Source organism: Odocoileus virginianus, chromosome 6, assembly GCF_023699985.2.
Source record: "Odocoileus virginianus isolate 20LAN1187 ecotype Illinois chromosome 6, Ovbor_1.2, whole genome shotgun sequence".
Taxonomy (NCBI): Eukaryota; Metazoa; Chordata; class Mammalia; order Artiodactyla; family Cervidae; genus Odocoileus; species Odocoileus virginianus.
This window is the reverse complement of record NC_069679.1, coordinates 37,174,669-37,188,704: the sequence shown is the minus strand read 5'-3', so window position 1 is coordinate 37,188,704 and position 14,036 is coordinate 37,174,669. Positions and strand designations below refer to the sequence as shown.

Here is a 14,036-nt window from a genome sequence, read left to right as displayed (position 1 = left end):
GATTGCTGGGTCATACGGCAGTTCTATTCCCAGCTTTTTAAGAAATCTCCACACTGTTTTCCATAGTGGCTGTACTAATTTGCATTCCCACCAACAGTGTAAGAGGGTTCCCTTTTCTCCACACCCTCTCCAGCATTTATTGCTTGTAGACTTTTGGATAGCAGCCATCCTGACTGGCGTGTAATGGTACCTCATTGTGGTTTTGATTTGCATTTCTCTGATAATGAGTGATGTTGAGCATCTTTTCATGTGTTTTTTTGCCATCTGTATGTCTTCCTTGGAGAAATGCCTGTTTAGTTCTTTGGCCCATTTTTTGATTGGGTCATTTATTTTTCTGGAGTTGAGCTGGAGGAGTTGCTTGTATATTTTTGAGATTAATCCTTTGTCTGTTGCTTCGTTTGCTATTATTTTCTCCCAACCTGAGGGCTGTCTTTTCACCTTGCTTATAGTTTCCTTTGTTGTGCAAAAGCTTTTAAGTTTCATTAGGTCCCATTTGTTTATTTTTGCTTTTGTTTCTAAAATTCTGGGATGTGGGTCATAGAGGATCCTGCTGTGATTTATGTCGGAGAGTGTTTTGCCTATGTTCTCCTCTAGGAGTTTTATAGTTTCTGGTCTTACATTTAGATCTTTAATCCATTTTGAGTTTATTTTTGTGTATGGTGTTAGGAAGTGTTCTAGTTTCATTCTTTTACAGGTGGTTGACCAGTTTTCCCAGCACCACTTGTTAAAGAGGTTTGTCTTTTTTCCATTGTATATCCTTGCCTCCTTTGTCGAAGATAAGGTGACCATAGGTTCGTGGATTTATCTCTGGGCTTTCTATTCTGTTCCATTGATCTATATTTCTGTCTTTGTGCCAGTACCATACTGTCTTGATGACTGTGGCTTGAATTTCAAAGACAATTAATCACAGGTCTCCAAACACAAGTATCCTGGGCGTTAGCATGATCAGAATCGGTCATTTAGGACAACAGCTAACATATGTTGAACAGTCATTTTATAAACATTATATAATGAAAACTATTAATCTGAAAACTAGGAATAGATATCATTTGATGAATAAATACTATTCTTTCTACAATAAACTGTATCCAAAACACAATTTCTCTCCAAAAAATGTTTGTCATTTTAATGATTTCTAAAGGCATGATTTTTAAACACTTCTCAAAGTGAATCGGAGAATGGCTACAGCTCAGCCCCAATAATGAACCTAGATCTTTACCACGCTACCCATAAACAGATCCTTAGTAGTATTTGCTGAATGGAACTGATTTTCTAACCCCTGTTAACTGCTTATTGTGTACATGACAGGCATTTTTCTTAATATATGCAAACTTAATCCTCACAACAATCCCATGAATATTATAACAATGTCCATTTTATAGAAGAGGAAACTCAGGCATGGAAACATAAATTAACTTGCTCAAGGTCAACCAGTAAGTTTTAGGGCCAAAATTTGAACCTTGACAGCCTGTTCCAGAATCCATGGTAAAATCTGAACTCATCTTTCTATCAGGCTGATGATGAGTAAAGCTTATAAAATTTCTTTTAGAAACCTCTTTTAATGATGTTATATATGCACAAAGGCAAGGGCAACAAGACAGCGACATTTTCTTTACTTGGTGAGATGTTACGCTATTCATTTCTCAGTTTAAAATCATATTATTCTGCAAACGCAAACAGAATATGAGACTAAATCTTAGACTTATTCTGAAAAAAAATTTTAAATATAAGAAACGTCTTGTATCAGTCATGAATCATAACAAATTTACTTCTAACATTTCAAAGCGTATCTCTGAAAAGTTTGTAGGCATCTTCAATATAAATAAACCCAAAGAGGACTCATGATGACCTAGAGGGGTGGGAAGGTGGGGGGAGCTTCAGGAGGGAGGGGATATATGTATACATACGGCTCAGATGGTAAAGAATCTGCCTGCCAATGCAAGAGACCCAGATTCAATCCCTGAGCTGGGAAGATCCTCTGGAGAAGGAAATGGCAACCCACTCCAGTATTCTTGCCTGGGAAATCCCATGGACAGAGGAGCCTGGCAGACTACAGTCCAGGGATACACAAAGAGTCCAATGTAACTAAGCAACTAACACACTCACTTTTTATAGCTCATTCACTTTTTTTTTTTTTAATGACTGTGCTGGGTCTTCACTGCTGCACGCAGGCTTTTTTCTAGTTGCGTTGACTAGGGGCTACTCTTCTTTGTGATGCTAGGGCTTCTCGTTGTAGAGGCTCCTCTTGTTGCGAAGCATGGGCTCGAGAGTGCATGGGCTTCAGTAGTTCTGGTGCAAGGGCTCAGTAGCTGTGCTTCCCGTGCTCCAGAGTACAGGCTCAACAACCGTGGTGCATGATTAGTTGCTCCACAGAATTCAGGTATCTTCCTGGAACAGGGGTAGAACCCATGTCTCTTGCACTGGCAGGCTAATTCTTTACCAGTGAGTCACCAGGGAAGCCTACTGATTCACTGTTTTGTACAGCTGAAACTAACACAGCATTGTAAAGCAACTATACTCCAATAAAATATCTTAAAAATAAATAAATAGGGCTTCCCTGGTGGTTCAGCAGTAAAGAATCTGCCTGCAATGCAGGAGATGCACACGGGAAACGGGTTTGATCCCTGGTTCGGGAAGATCCCCTAGAGAAAGAAATGGCAACCCACTCTAGTATTCTTGCCTGGGTAATTCCGTGGACAGAGGAGCCTGGCAGGCTACAGTCCATGAGGTCCCAAAAGAGTCAGATGCAACTAAGCAACTAAATAACAAATACACAATAAAGTTTACCATTTAAAAAATAAATAAATGGAAAGTCATACCATGCTAATGAATGAGAAAACTCAGTTATCATTAAGATATCAATTCTCCCTAAATTGGTCTACAGATGCAATGCAATCCCAAGTAAAATACTACAAGACTAAGAAGAAAAAAAAAAAATACTACAAAGCTTTTTGTTGAAATTGGCTGCTGTCCTTGAAGTCGCTAAGTCATGTTCAATTCTTTGTGACCCCATCGACTGCTGCACACCAGACTCCTCTGTCCTACACTATCTCCTGGAGTTTGCTCAAATTCATGTCCATTGAGTCGATGATTCCATCTAACCATCTCATCCTCTGCTGTCTCCTATTCTTTTTGCCTTCAATCTTTCCCAGCATCAGTGTCTTTTCCAGTGAGTCAGCTCTTCACATCAGGTGGTCAAATATTGGAGCTTCAGCTTCAGCATCAGTCCTTCCAATGAATATTCAGAGTTGATTTCCTTTAGAATGAACTGGTTTGATCTCCTTGCAGTCCAAGGGACTCTCAAGAGTCTTCTTCAACATCACAGTTCAAAAGCATCAATTCTTCAGTACTCAGAGCTTTCTTCATGGTCCAACTCTCACAACTGTGAAGTTGGAAAGCTAATGGTAAAATTTACATGGAAATACAAAGAATGTGGAACAGCCAATCAGATGAGGGGAAAAATATAATTTTACTAACTGTTACTGAAATCTTAGGAAAAAAAAAAAAAAAAGACAAGCCATGAGAAATCTACCATGCAACAAGCTCATTCTTCCTGAAGGTCTATGTAAAGAAACAAAAATACCTACACCAAGGAAGAACTACTTACCATGTATTCTAATATCAGCAATGTTACACTTCTGGTCACAGACAAAAACATTAAATGCATTTAATTTAGCGGTGACCTTTAAATCAAACACATCATCTTGAGAAGAGGTGCTGGATACTGAAAAGTAACAAAATCCTTGTGATCAGGATCAAAATGTAAAGACAATATAGCACATAAACTAATTTCAAATTCACTAAAGTACAATATGAACTGTGAAGAACCAAAAAGGTCTCCATTAAGATTATACATAATTAATATTATTTTTAAATCAATTTTCAAATGCCAATCAGACAAAAACTAGCATTTTTCCACCCAAATTAAAAATAAAGGCAACCTTTATTAGCACCTGGTAAGTTCAATTTTGTTAGATGGAAAACTTTACTATAACTTTTCTTCTAGGAAAAAAAGAAAAATCCCTATAATAGAATTCTAGGATCCCATTAGAAATAAATTTTGATTTGGAGCTTCTTTTCACATCATATATTAGATCAAAGAAAAATATTTCATGAAAAACTGAAATGGTGAATTAGTAAAAATATGTATTATTAACCGTGACACATACATTTTATTAACTATACAGCCAATTTCTCTAGATTGTACTCTGTTTCTCCATGAAGAATCCTAAGATAAAGTGTATAAGAAATGAACATAAAGAGCTAAAGTTAAGGAACAAAAAGTTACTTTATAACATGTATTGGTGTCTGTGTACATGTGGCTAATAATAACAATCAAATGGATTCCCTTAATCTATTTTAGTTCAAGTCCTGATTGATAAATATAAGATATAATTTCCTAGAGATGTGTCTTGACTGAAGGAAACAATGTTTCTTATAAAACTGTAAAGGTATGGGGACATCAGTCCTTAATCACCAAGATGATAAAAGAGTTTGTTTTTTTTTCCTTAAAATTTAAAGTAGCATAATCAAAGCACAAAAAACAGCTACACAGCATAACTAGAATATTGTTTCTTTGGATTAGGATTTTTTTATAGTTTATTGTGAGCTTAAATATTCCCTATATCAGACCTAATATTACTAACAGCTTTATACTTTAAAGATGCCAGTAATATAGATATAATGCAAACAGATAATGGCTTGAAAATTAAATGATCAGATGTCAGATACTCACATCATATGATATGAAAGAAAAATAATTAAAATAATATTTGACTTAAAAATAGGCACATGTTCACTCAGGCTACACTACATCTAATATTTTCAGGGCACAAGTCACGGCATGTGCCCATACCTCTATGTGACTTAAATACAGTTTTGGTTAGAAACCAAAGTGAGCATGTCTCTTCCATGAGATTATTCCTTTTGTGTCTTGTGAAGCTTAAACCTGTTGAGTACCAAGTAGTTTTAACTGACTGAAACGGGCCTTTGTTACTAAGCATGACAGTGATCATACTTTAATTTCTTCCTTTCTCACTTTCACTAGAATGAAGGCTATGGGTACATCAATGCAAAGTATATACGACTTTATTTTATGAAAAAGCAAGACAGTGAAATCAAATATAAATACATGATTAATATTAAACACTTATTTAAAATCTCTCACTAAATTTATATCAATACCATAAGAGTAAAATCTGCTTTCTTTTGAAACCAACATAATCTGTTAAAGCACCGGAAACATTAAGGTGCTAAATGGTCATCTTATCTTAAAAACACAAGTTATTCAGTTCAGTTCAGTTATTACATATGATTATTAAAGTTCAGGTAGAAAGTATGAGACCATGACTCAAAAGTTAATACCAGTTTTGGCAATGATACTTCTGGACTCCCCCATAAGTGGTTTCAGCTCCGAGTCCTTCTTAGAAGGTTCAGAGGATGGAACGGCAGAGGACAAAAAATCCATGAAGGACAGTAAAGCTTCCAAATGAAGAACTAAGTCTAAAGATGAAAATGAAACCTAAGATAATGAACAATTAGAGAGGCAAATTTCAGATATGGAAATATTTTTATGTCAAACTTCAACATATACAAGTAGCCCAAGAATAGTTCAACGAAGGACCTTTTTAATTTGAGAAAAAATTCACTATTACTTTGTTAATCCTTTACCAGACAATAAACTAACACTGCTAACTTCCACACATAACCATACTTCTAACCTCAACAGAACTTGATAGGTTTTAAGTAAAGATTTAGGAAGTATTATCAGCCTTAGCTCAGTCCCCTTACAGATGGTTCCAAGAGCAATGTCTGTACTGAGCCATACTTTCTGCCTGACCCTTAATGTTTTTTCTAATCCTAAAGTCGTTAACAAGTTAAGTGCTTAATGCTTCCATTAATAGGACATCAAATAAGAGTTGTGAACAAAATTCCCTTAAAAATGTATTATTTTGTCCTCAACAAGGAATCATTAATTTTTACCTGGGAAACAAATAGTCTTTTAGGAAATCAAATAAACTTTTGTAATAATTTTATCTCAGCTCTATATTCATTTCTCCCATCTACAAGATTAAATCTATTATTATTACCACTCCTACTTTAATTTTAGAACTCAATCTTACAGCTAAAGATGGCTTTGAAGCTATATTCAATCATTAACATATACCCTAGCCTTATAGTGAGTTAGAAAAGACATACCTCAAGTGTTTGTTTGGTATTGTCATGAGTAGTTTTAAATTCTGGTCCATCAATGTCTGCCTACAAATAATGGAGGATAAAAACCCAGGTTGGAAACAATAAAAATTCACACATTGCAATATATATATACACAGAGTCTTTACTTTTCAAAGCATGCTATGAAAACACCATAAAAAATTTTTAAAAGCAAAGAAGAATATGCCAAAAACATAACCACATAAGTAATTCTCACATTCTGTAAAAGCAAAAACCCAAACTAGGAGGAAATGCTAAAGGTAGGGAAAATGCTAGTACATCTGGATTATATTTTGCTTCAAATTACAATGGAACTTTGTGTACTTCCACTTATTCAAAAACATACAATTAACTCTGAAGGTTATTGGAATGATCCAAGACTGTCAGATGCTTGCATAATGCACTATAATCAACCAGTTTTAGAATAAAAACTTTTAGGGGAAAAAAACTGAGATATTAAATATGGGGGAACTACATAACTTCATACATTCAAATAGTAACGAATTTTAGAAATGAAACTAGGTACCTTTGTCAATAACATTTTCAGAAGGGGTTCATCTGTTACATTGGAAGAGTTAATAATGTGAAGAGGTCCTCCTTTAGAGTCTAAAAGAGAAAGAGAGATCATTAAGTCTTTCGGATGTTTCAAATATATTGAAAACAGATCAGCCAGATACACAACATGTACATTTCTCAAACCTCAAGAGTTGGGTGGTGCGTGGATAAGAACCCACCTGCCAGTGTAGAGGACACAGGTTCCATCCCTGGTCCGGGAAGACTCCACAATGCTGTGGAGCAACTAAAGCCTGTGCGCCCTAGGGCACTTGAGTTACAACTACTGAGCCTATGTGCCGCAACTACTGAAGCTTGTGTGCGCAAGAGCCCGCACTCCACAACTACTGAGCCTGCGGGCTGCAATTACTGAAGCCCTTGAACCTAGAGGCCGTGCCCGGCAACAAGAGAAGCCACCACAAGAAGTCCCGCGCACCAGAACGAGGAGGAGGCCCAGGCCACCCCAACTAGAAAAAGCACATGCAAAGCAATGCAGGCCCAGCGCAGACAAAAATAAATACTGAAAATTAATTTTTAGAGAGTTCAAGAGCTGTATGCTAAAAATGGTGACTTTTACTATATGTAATCATATCTCAGTAAAACTGACTTTGAAATAAAATCCAAGATACTCCACAAAGACAAAAAACCCAGCACTGGCCAATTACAAATGATATAATATTTGGTACCACCGGTATTACTTATTTCAACAAATAAGAATATATTAAAGAACAAAGCTATAAAATACCTAAAGTAGGGCTTATTCTCAATACAAGTCTGCTTTACTTAAAGTGACCCCATAGAACTCCAATGAACTTTAAACACTCGTATTCACTTTAAAAGTTACTTTGGTGCTATTTAGAAAGTGAATTTGAAAGGTTGAAGAGACTACAAAAGAAGGCTAAATTTTTTCCTCTATATATTTCTGTATTGCTTGTTATTTTTTACAAGTATATATTAATATTATTAAACACAAAAAACACTTCTGTAATTTAAAAATAAATTTAAAAGTCAAACAAAAAATTTACTTTCTAGTAAACTAACTCACCTTTCAAAAAGGGTCCTTGGGCTCTATAACTGAGTATTGTAGTTGGGTTGTGATTTCCTAATATGTCAGTTCACAGAGAACAGTTATAATATAATGTTGCCTTTTACAAGTTCTGAAGTGTTTTATATAGACACTGGAGGGCTCATTCTCTTTTAGATATACTCTACTTTGTGCTAAATATTTAGATATAGATTTACTTTATGATCAATTACTACACAGATAATGAATTTTTAATTTTTAAATATCAAATTACTTTCTATTAAATGTAATAAATTTAAACTAATTAAATAATTACAGTGACACTAATAGATATGCTTAAAGTTTATAAAAAGGTAGGGACCTCTGCCTATTACATGTACGATTTACAGAGACTATACTTCATACTTACCAGTGAACTCAAAGCATCGCATACTAATCTTTTTTAGATAAGCTTCAGCAGTCAGGTCATAGGCTTTAATTCTAGCTTCCAGTCCAAGCTGCAGGACATTTAGTTCATGTAAAGGCCTTCCTTTCTTTTCTGCTTTTTCCATCAAAGTAATCACAACCTAGAAAAAGATATCAGTATTACCACAAACTATTTCACTAATATACAATGAAGGTAAGTTTACAATTTAATGACCATCCAGAGTGACATAATAAAAAATTCACACAATGTGCACTTCTATTTGTGTCTGGAAATTGCCTAGGGTTATTTACTTTGGAAGGCACACTTACCTGTTCAGACTTTTAAAGCACAGCCAATATATTCTAGTGGATTTCAAGACAGCTATGAAAAAAAAAAAGTGGTTCTGCCTAATTCCCAGTAGTCCTAGTCTGATGGACGGTGTCAGACTAAATCTCAAAGTCTGAGATATACAGTCAATTTTTAAACTACTCCTAAGGCAAGGTTTCTCAACCTTGGCACCAATGGCGTCTGGGGCTGGATCACCCTTTCCAAGGAGGAGCAGTCCCAAGCACTGCAGACTGTTCAGTGGCTTCACCAGCCTCTGCCCACTGGCCGCCAGCAGGCTCCTCTCTCTGGACAGCAACAGCCCACAGTCTCTCCAGACGATGCCTATTATCGGCAAGCTGCTTCCTCCCACCCTAGTCACTGTCCTCTCAAAGACAACTGTAATTACATGTATCACAAGTGATATTAAAAAGGATTTACGGGTTTTTCTATGTACATGTTAATGAAGTCCATTTGCAAATAGAATGATTCATCTATCAATGTTTCAATTATCAAAGCTTAAAAATCTTCAATAACTCTTAATAACACCAGAAAAAACAGCAGAGGTTTAACATTAAGGAAGTTTGTTTCAAAGCATATATTTCAGATTTTAAAAGTAGCATTCATTTGTTTAAAACTTTATTATGCTTAACTCAGAGACAGAATATAACCTCTACACAAGTACTTAACAATGAAGGGATTTTTAGAGAAAATGTTTTTCTTCCAAGTCCCTCTATGTGTGACGCTTTCCCACATATAAACATGTTTACATCTGGTTCCTCTCTCTACCCTGTCCCAGTCCCCTTCCTGAATCCTGTTTCTCAGACTCTATTTTATTACTCTTTAAAAACGCAACCCAAATCTCACTTCCTCCAGGATATCTTCCCTGATCTTCTCAGACTGCTTAGATGCCCTCTTCCCACTATGGGGCCACCAAGGATGGAAACCACCTGCCTTGGCTGGTGCCACGGTAACTGCGTGCCTGAACTGTCTCACAACAGAAGGTCTAACAAGGAAAACAGAGCTTCCCCCAGAAACGAATGGAGAGACTTCGGGATAAAAGGAGGGAGGAGATGCCAGTGAACAAACCTGTAAGAATTCAGGCAGGGCCAAAAGGCAGAGTGGGGAGACAAAACATCCAGCCAACTTCCCAGAAGCCCTCACATTGCTATCGACATTGGCCGAGTCACGTGTGCACCATCAGGAAGGACCCTGAGTTACCAAACATCTTTGGTGAGCAAGATGGCTGGCCAGAGATAACCCTGAAACTAACCCCATTACCATAAACCCGAAACTGGGAACCATGTGACGAACAGTTCTTCTAGGTTCCCTTATCCTACTGCTCTTGGTCCAGGCATCCCTTCCCAGTAGTCTCTTGTGTTGTCAGGATATGTGTCTCCTCAGACAATATATTACTGTTAGACACTCTGGAACCCTGGAAAGGGTCCCCCACCCTGTAACACTCCATTACTGCCACAAGCTCCCTAGGTACATTTTTAGTGGGAATTAAAAAAATGTAATTAGTGGGAATATAATTTAATGGGATTATTACAAAAATGTTAACGGTTTTCTTGTTTGAGTTGAGTCTATGCCTTTAACCTTTGTTTCCTTAGCACTCAGCACATGCAATGAGTATTTATTATATGTGTGAATACAGAAGAGGAAAATTCATTTAAGAATTCATTAAGAATCTGCAGATGGACAGCAAATTAAAAATAAGATAACATCTTTTAAATTTATACACATTTTATTACATGTATTAATGGCTTCTAAAATTTGCAAAGAATTTTCTCAGTCCTCTTCCTGTCTTTCCTATACAAAATCCATACCAAGCCACATTCCATCCGTCCTAAAATCATTTGAAAAGTATGTTAGAGGGCATACTACCATGTTCTCTATGAAATTATATCCTCCAAATATAACTCATCTTTAACAAACTCTCAAATTTATAAACATTACATCTACATACAAGTTACAAATAGCCTATGTAAGATTTTTAGTCGAGTAATTCCAAATACCATTATTTATTCACCTCATTTTATAAAAACAGATGAAAATTACACACCTCTTTAACTTCAAAATTCAACAACATATTAATGATGTCTACAGATTTTATTTCTTCCACTCCAGTTGTTGAAGTATCTTGAAGAACATGCACATCTTGTTTTAATGTAGAGATTTCAAGTGACTCTTTACTTTCACCTAAAGATGTTTAAAAGAAATTCATTTACCTCTATTCACACATTTCCTACATGAATACTCAGTGAGGACTTAGGCAAGTACTCCAGACTTGGTGCAAGCATTCAAAATCTACAAATCAGAATTATACAGCCCCAGCCCTTAGGGAGCTCAGTTTAGTATAAGATACATATAAACACACACATACATAGTACAAACAAAATAAGCAGGCTTCAGCTGCTTATTAAAGACACATTAAACAGACAAACGTTGACAGACTCTATGTAAGTGGATAGAAACCACCTAACTAGGCAAGACACTGCCATGAGGAGGTCAAGAAAGTCTTAATTGGAGAGCTATCATTCAAGCGGCACTGGAGGATCTCCTCAAACAGAGGAGACATTCTAAGAAAATAAGAGGCAGCAGAAAAATCAGAAAAAGAACACATCGGGACAGGTTTTGCAAACAGAATGGAGTTTGATATGGTTAAATCATGAGGAGAACAACAAGAATGAAGGTTTGATAAGAAAAAAAGAAGCAGAAAGTTGAAGCTTCTTATGCCATACCAAGAACCAAAAGTAAAACCAAATGATTATGGGCCTGTTGTCCTGAAATTCATACCCAGAAACACAACAAAATTTGCTCTCCAAATTGTAACACACAACACTAATAACAGCTATCACTTGCTAAGTACTCACCTCTGTGTAGGATGCTGTGCTAACAGATGTACATGGACTAGCACAGTTAACTCTCAGAACAATACGCTGAGGTAAAAACTTTATTGTTCTCACTTCCCAGATGAGCAAACTGAGGTCCCAACAGACTCAGTACCTTGCTTAGTGTTTTCCACATGGAAAACCACTGCTGTTAATTATTAACTTTGAGAAAGCAGTACACAGGCCAAGGTTTCTTAACTATCACCTTATTTTAGCACTGTTTCAGGCATAATGAGATCCAGGGGAAATAATCCTAGCAAATATTTTGCTTTTAGAAAACAATTACTAGAATAAGCAAAGATTTCTTAAATAGAAAACAAAAAGCCCTGATCATTTAAAAAATACGTATTAAAGCTCATTAAAAGTAACTAATTCTATTAAACAGAAGGCAAATTAAGAGTGAAAAGGTAAACCACAGATAGAAATTTCTACACATATACTAACATATATACATCCTAGCAAACGTAACCAGCAAAGGGCTGCTATCCAGAATGAATAAATAATTCCCATACACCAATTAGAAAAAAAGACCACACCTTAATAAAAACAGTCAATAGACTTGAAAGTGTGTTAAGTCCCTCAGTCGTATTTGACTCTGTGCAACCCTATGGACTGTAGCCTGCCAGGCTCCCCTGTCCATAGAATTTTCCAGGCAACAATTCTGGAGTGGGTTTGTCATTTCCTTCTCCAGGGGATCTTCCCGACCCTGGGATTCAACATGCATCTCTTTTGTCTCCTGCATTGGCAGGTGGATTCTTTACCACTGAGCCACCTAGGAAGCCCCATACTACACTTGATCTTAGTCAAAACGCTGAGAAGACTTGAATGATCATGTCGAAAAAGAGAATATCCAAATAACCAATAAGCATATGAAAAGATCCTCAATTTCATTAGTTACCAAGGAATAAATAAAAACCACAGAGATACCACTATATAACCAACAGAACAGCTAAACTTTACAAGACTGACAATGGCCTTCCTTCCTGGTGAGAATGTGAAAAAACTGGAACTCTCATACATAGCTGGTAGCAAAGTAAATTGATTCAACCACTTGAAAAACTAGTCAGTATAACCTGGCATAAGTTACTGAAGCTAAATGTAAGCTAACATATAACCCAGTAATTCTACTCTTAGTTGTATGTTCAAAACAAAAAAAGTAATGTAACTGTACCAAAAGATTGTGCAATAACTTTCATAGCAACTTTACTCATGATAGTCAAAAACTGGAAACAGGAATAAAAGGAACAAACTAGTGCTAGATATTCCAACAGATGAATCCCACAAACAAAATGTTGAATGAAAGAAGCCAAAAAAGAATGAGTAATGTTTGTATGATTCCATTTATATGAAATTCAAAAAGAGAGAAAACTGCTCTATCTATGGTATTACAAACTAGAATGGCAGTAAATTCTGGGTAGATCTTAGGACAGGGTGGGAGTTTGGTACTGACCAGGAAAGAGTGGAGGGCTCTAGGGTGCAGTACTGGAAATGTTTTATATCTTAATCATGGTGATTACACCAGTGTAGCCATATATAACTAAGTTTACTGAACTGTACACTTTACTATATGTATTAACACACTGTAAAAAAAAAAAAAAAAGACGCCTCCCTAGTTTTTTGTGTCGTGTGTGTCTGTGTTTGTTGTTTTTGAGATACAACTGACTTAAATTACAGAACCCAAACCCAAAGCTGGTGCTCTGTGACAACCTGGAGGGACACGGGTGGGAAGGAAGGTGGGAGGGGGCGCAGGAGGGAGGGAACACATGTATGTCTACAGCCAATTCTTGTTGATGTATGGCAATAAGCATCACAATACTGTAAAGTAACGATCCTCCAATCAAAATTTTAAAATATTGTATTAGTTTTAGGTAAAAAAAAAAAAACCTTTAAAATTGAAAAAAAATACAGTGGTATACCATTTTTCACTCAGCAAATTGGCAAAAATTTTAAAATCTGATAATATGCTGTGGTAGAAAAGGCACAGAAAAACAACCTGATAGGAGTACAAAACACTCATACTCATTTTGCATGTAAGTTCTACGATGTTCAACTGTCAAAACAATAAGTGAAATTAAATTTTACTACATGTAATAATGTAATATTACATTTATTTATTTATTACATGACTAATTAAATTATTATTTTAACAAAAACTAAATACTCTCTTATCCAGTAGTTCTGGTATTTTACCAACAGATAAACATGTACTTATAAAAGTGTATGCACTAGAATAATTACTGCAACATAATAAATGCGAAAGACTGAAATAAATCTGACATGTCCATTAATAGGGACTTCATAAATTATGATACTTCAAAAGAATTTAATACCAAGCCTCCATTAAAAAGAATGAGTTAGATCTATACATAGAATATATACAGATATGGAATGAACACCAAGATACACTATGTATGTGGATACGCTGCTAAGTCATGTCAGTTGTGTCCTACTCTTTGCACCCCCATGAACTGCCTGCCAGGCTCCTCCGTCCATGGGATTCTCCAGGCATGAATACTGGAGTGGGTTACCATGCCCTCCTTTAGGCTCTGTGTATACACATACATATAAAACAGCTTAGAAAGTAAGTCTGGTCATTACTTTGCCTCAAGTGAAAGGACCACTA

The 14,036-nt window shown here is 36.1% G+C and overlaps 1 protein-coding gene across 5 annotated transcripts in view; it reads right to left on the bottom strand.

Moving 5' to 3' along the window:
* VPS13C (vacuolar protein sorting 13 homolog C) overlaps positions 1-14,036 on the bottom strand; it is a 169,871-nt gene that overhangs the window by 72,965 nt on the left and 82,870 nt on the right. For all 5 annotated transcript variants that reach the window (XM_070469192.1, XM_070469193.1, XM_070469190.1 and 2 more), the window contains 6 exons: positions 10,585-10,721; positions 8,199-8,355; positions 6,740-6,819; positions 6,199-6,258; positions 5,365-5,521; positions 3,608-3,724 (listed from right to left, as the gene is read on the bottom strand). In XM_070469192.1, the coding sequence (XP_070325293.1) occupies positions 3,608-3,724; positions 5,365-5,521; positions 6,199-6,258; positions 6,740-6,819; positions 8,199-8,355; positions 10,585-10,721 (708 nt within the window). The remainder of the gene's footprint in view (positions 1-3,607; positions 3,725-5,364; positions 5,522-6,198; positions 6,259-6,739; positions 6,820-8,198; positions 8,356-10,584; positions 10,722-14,036) is intronic.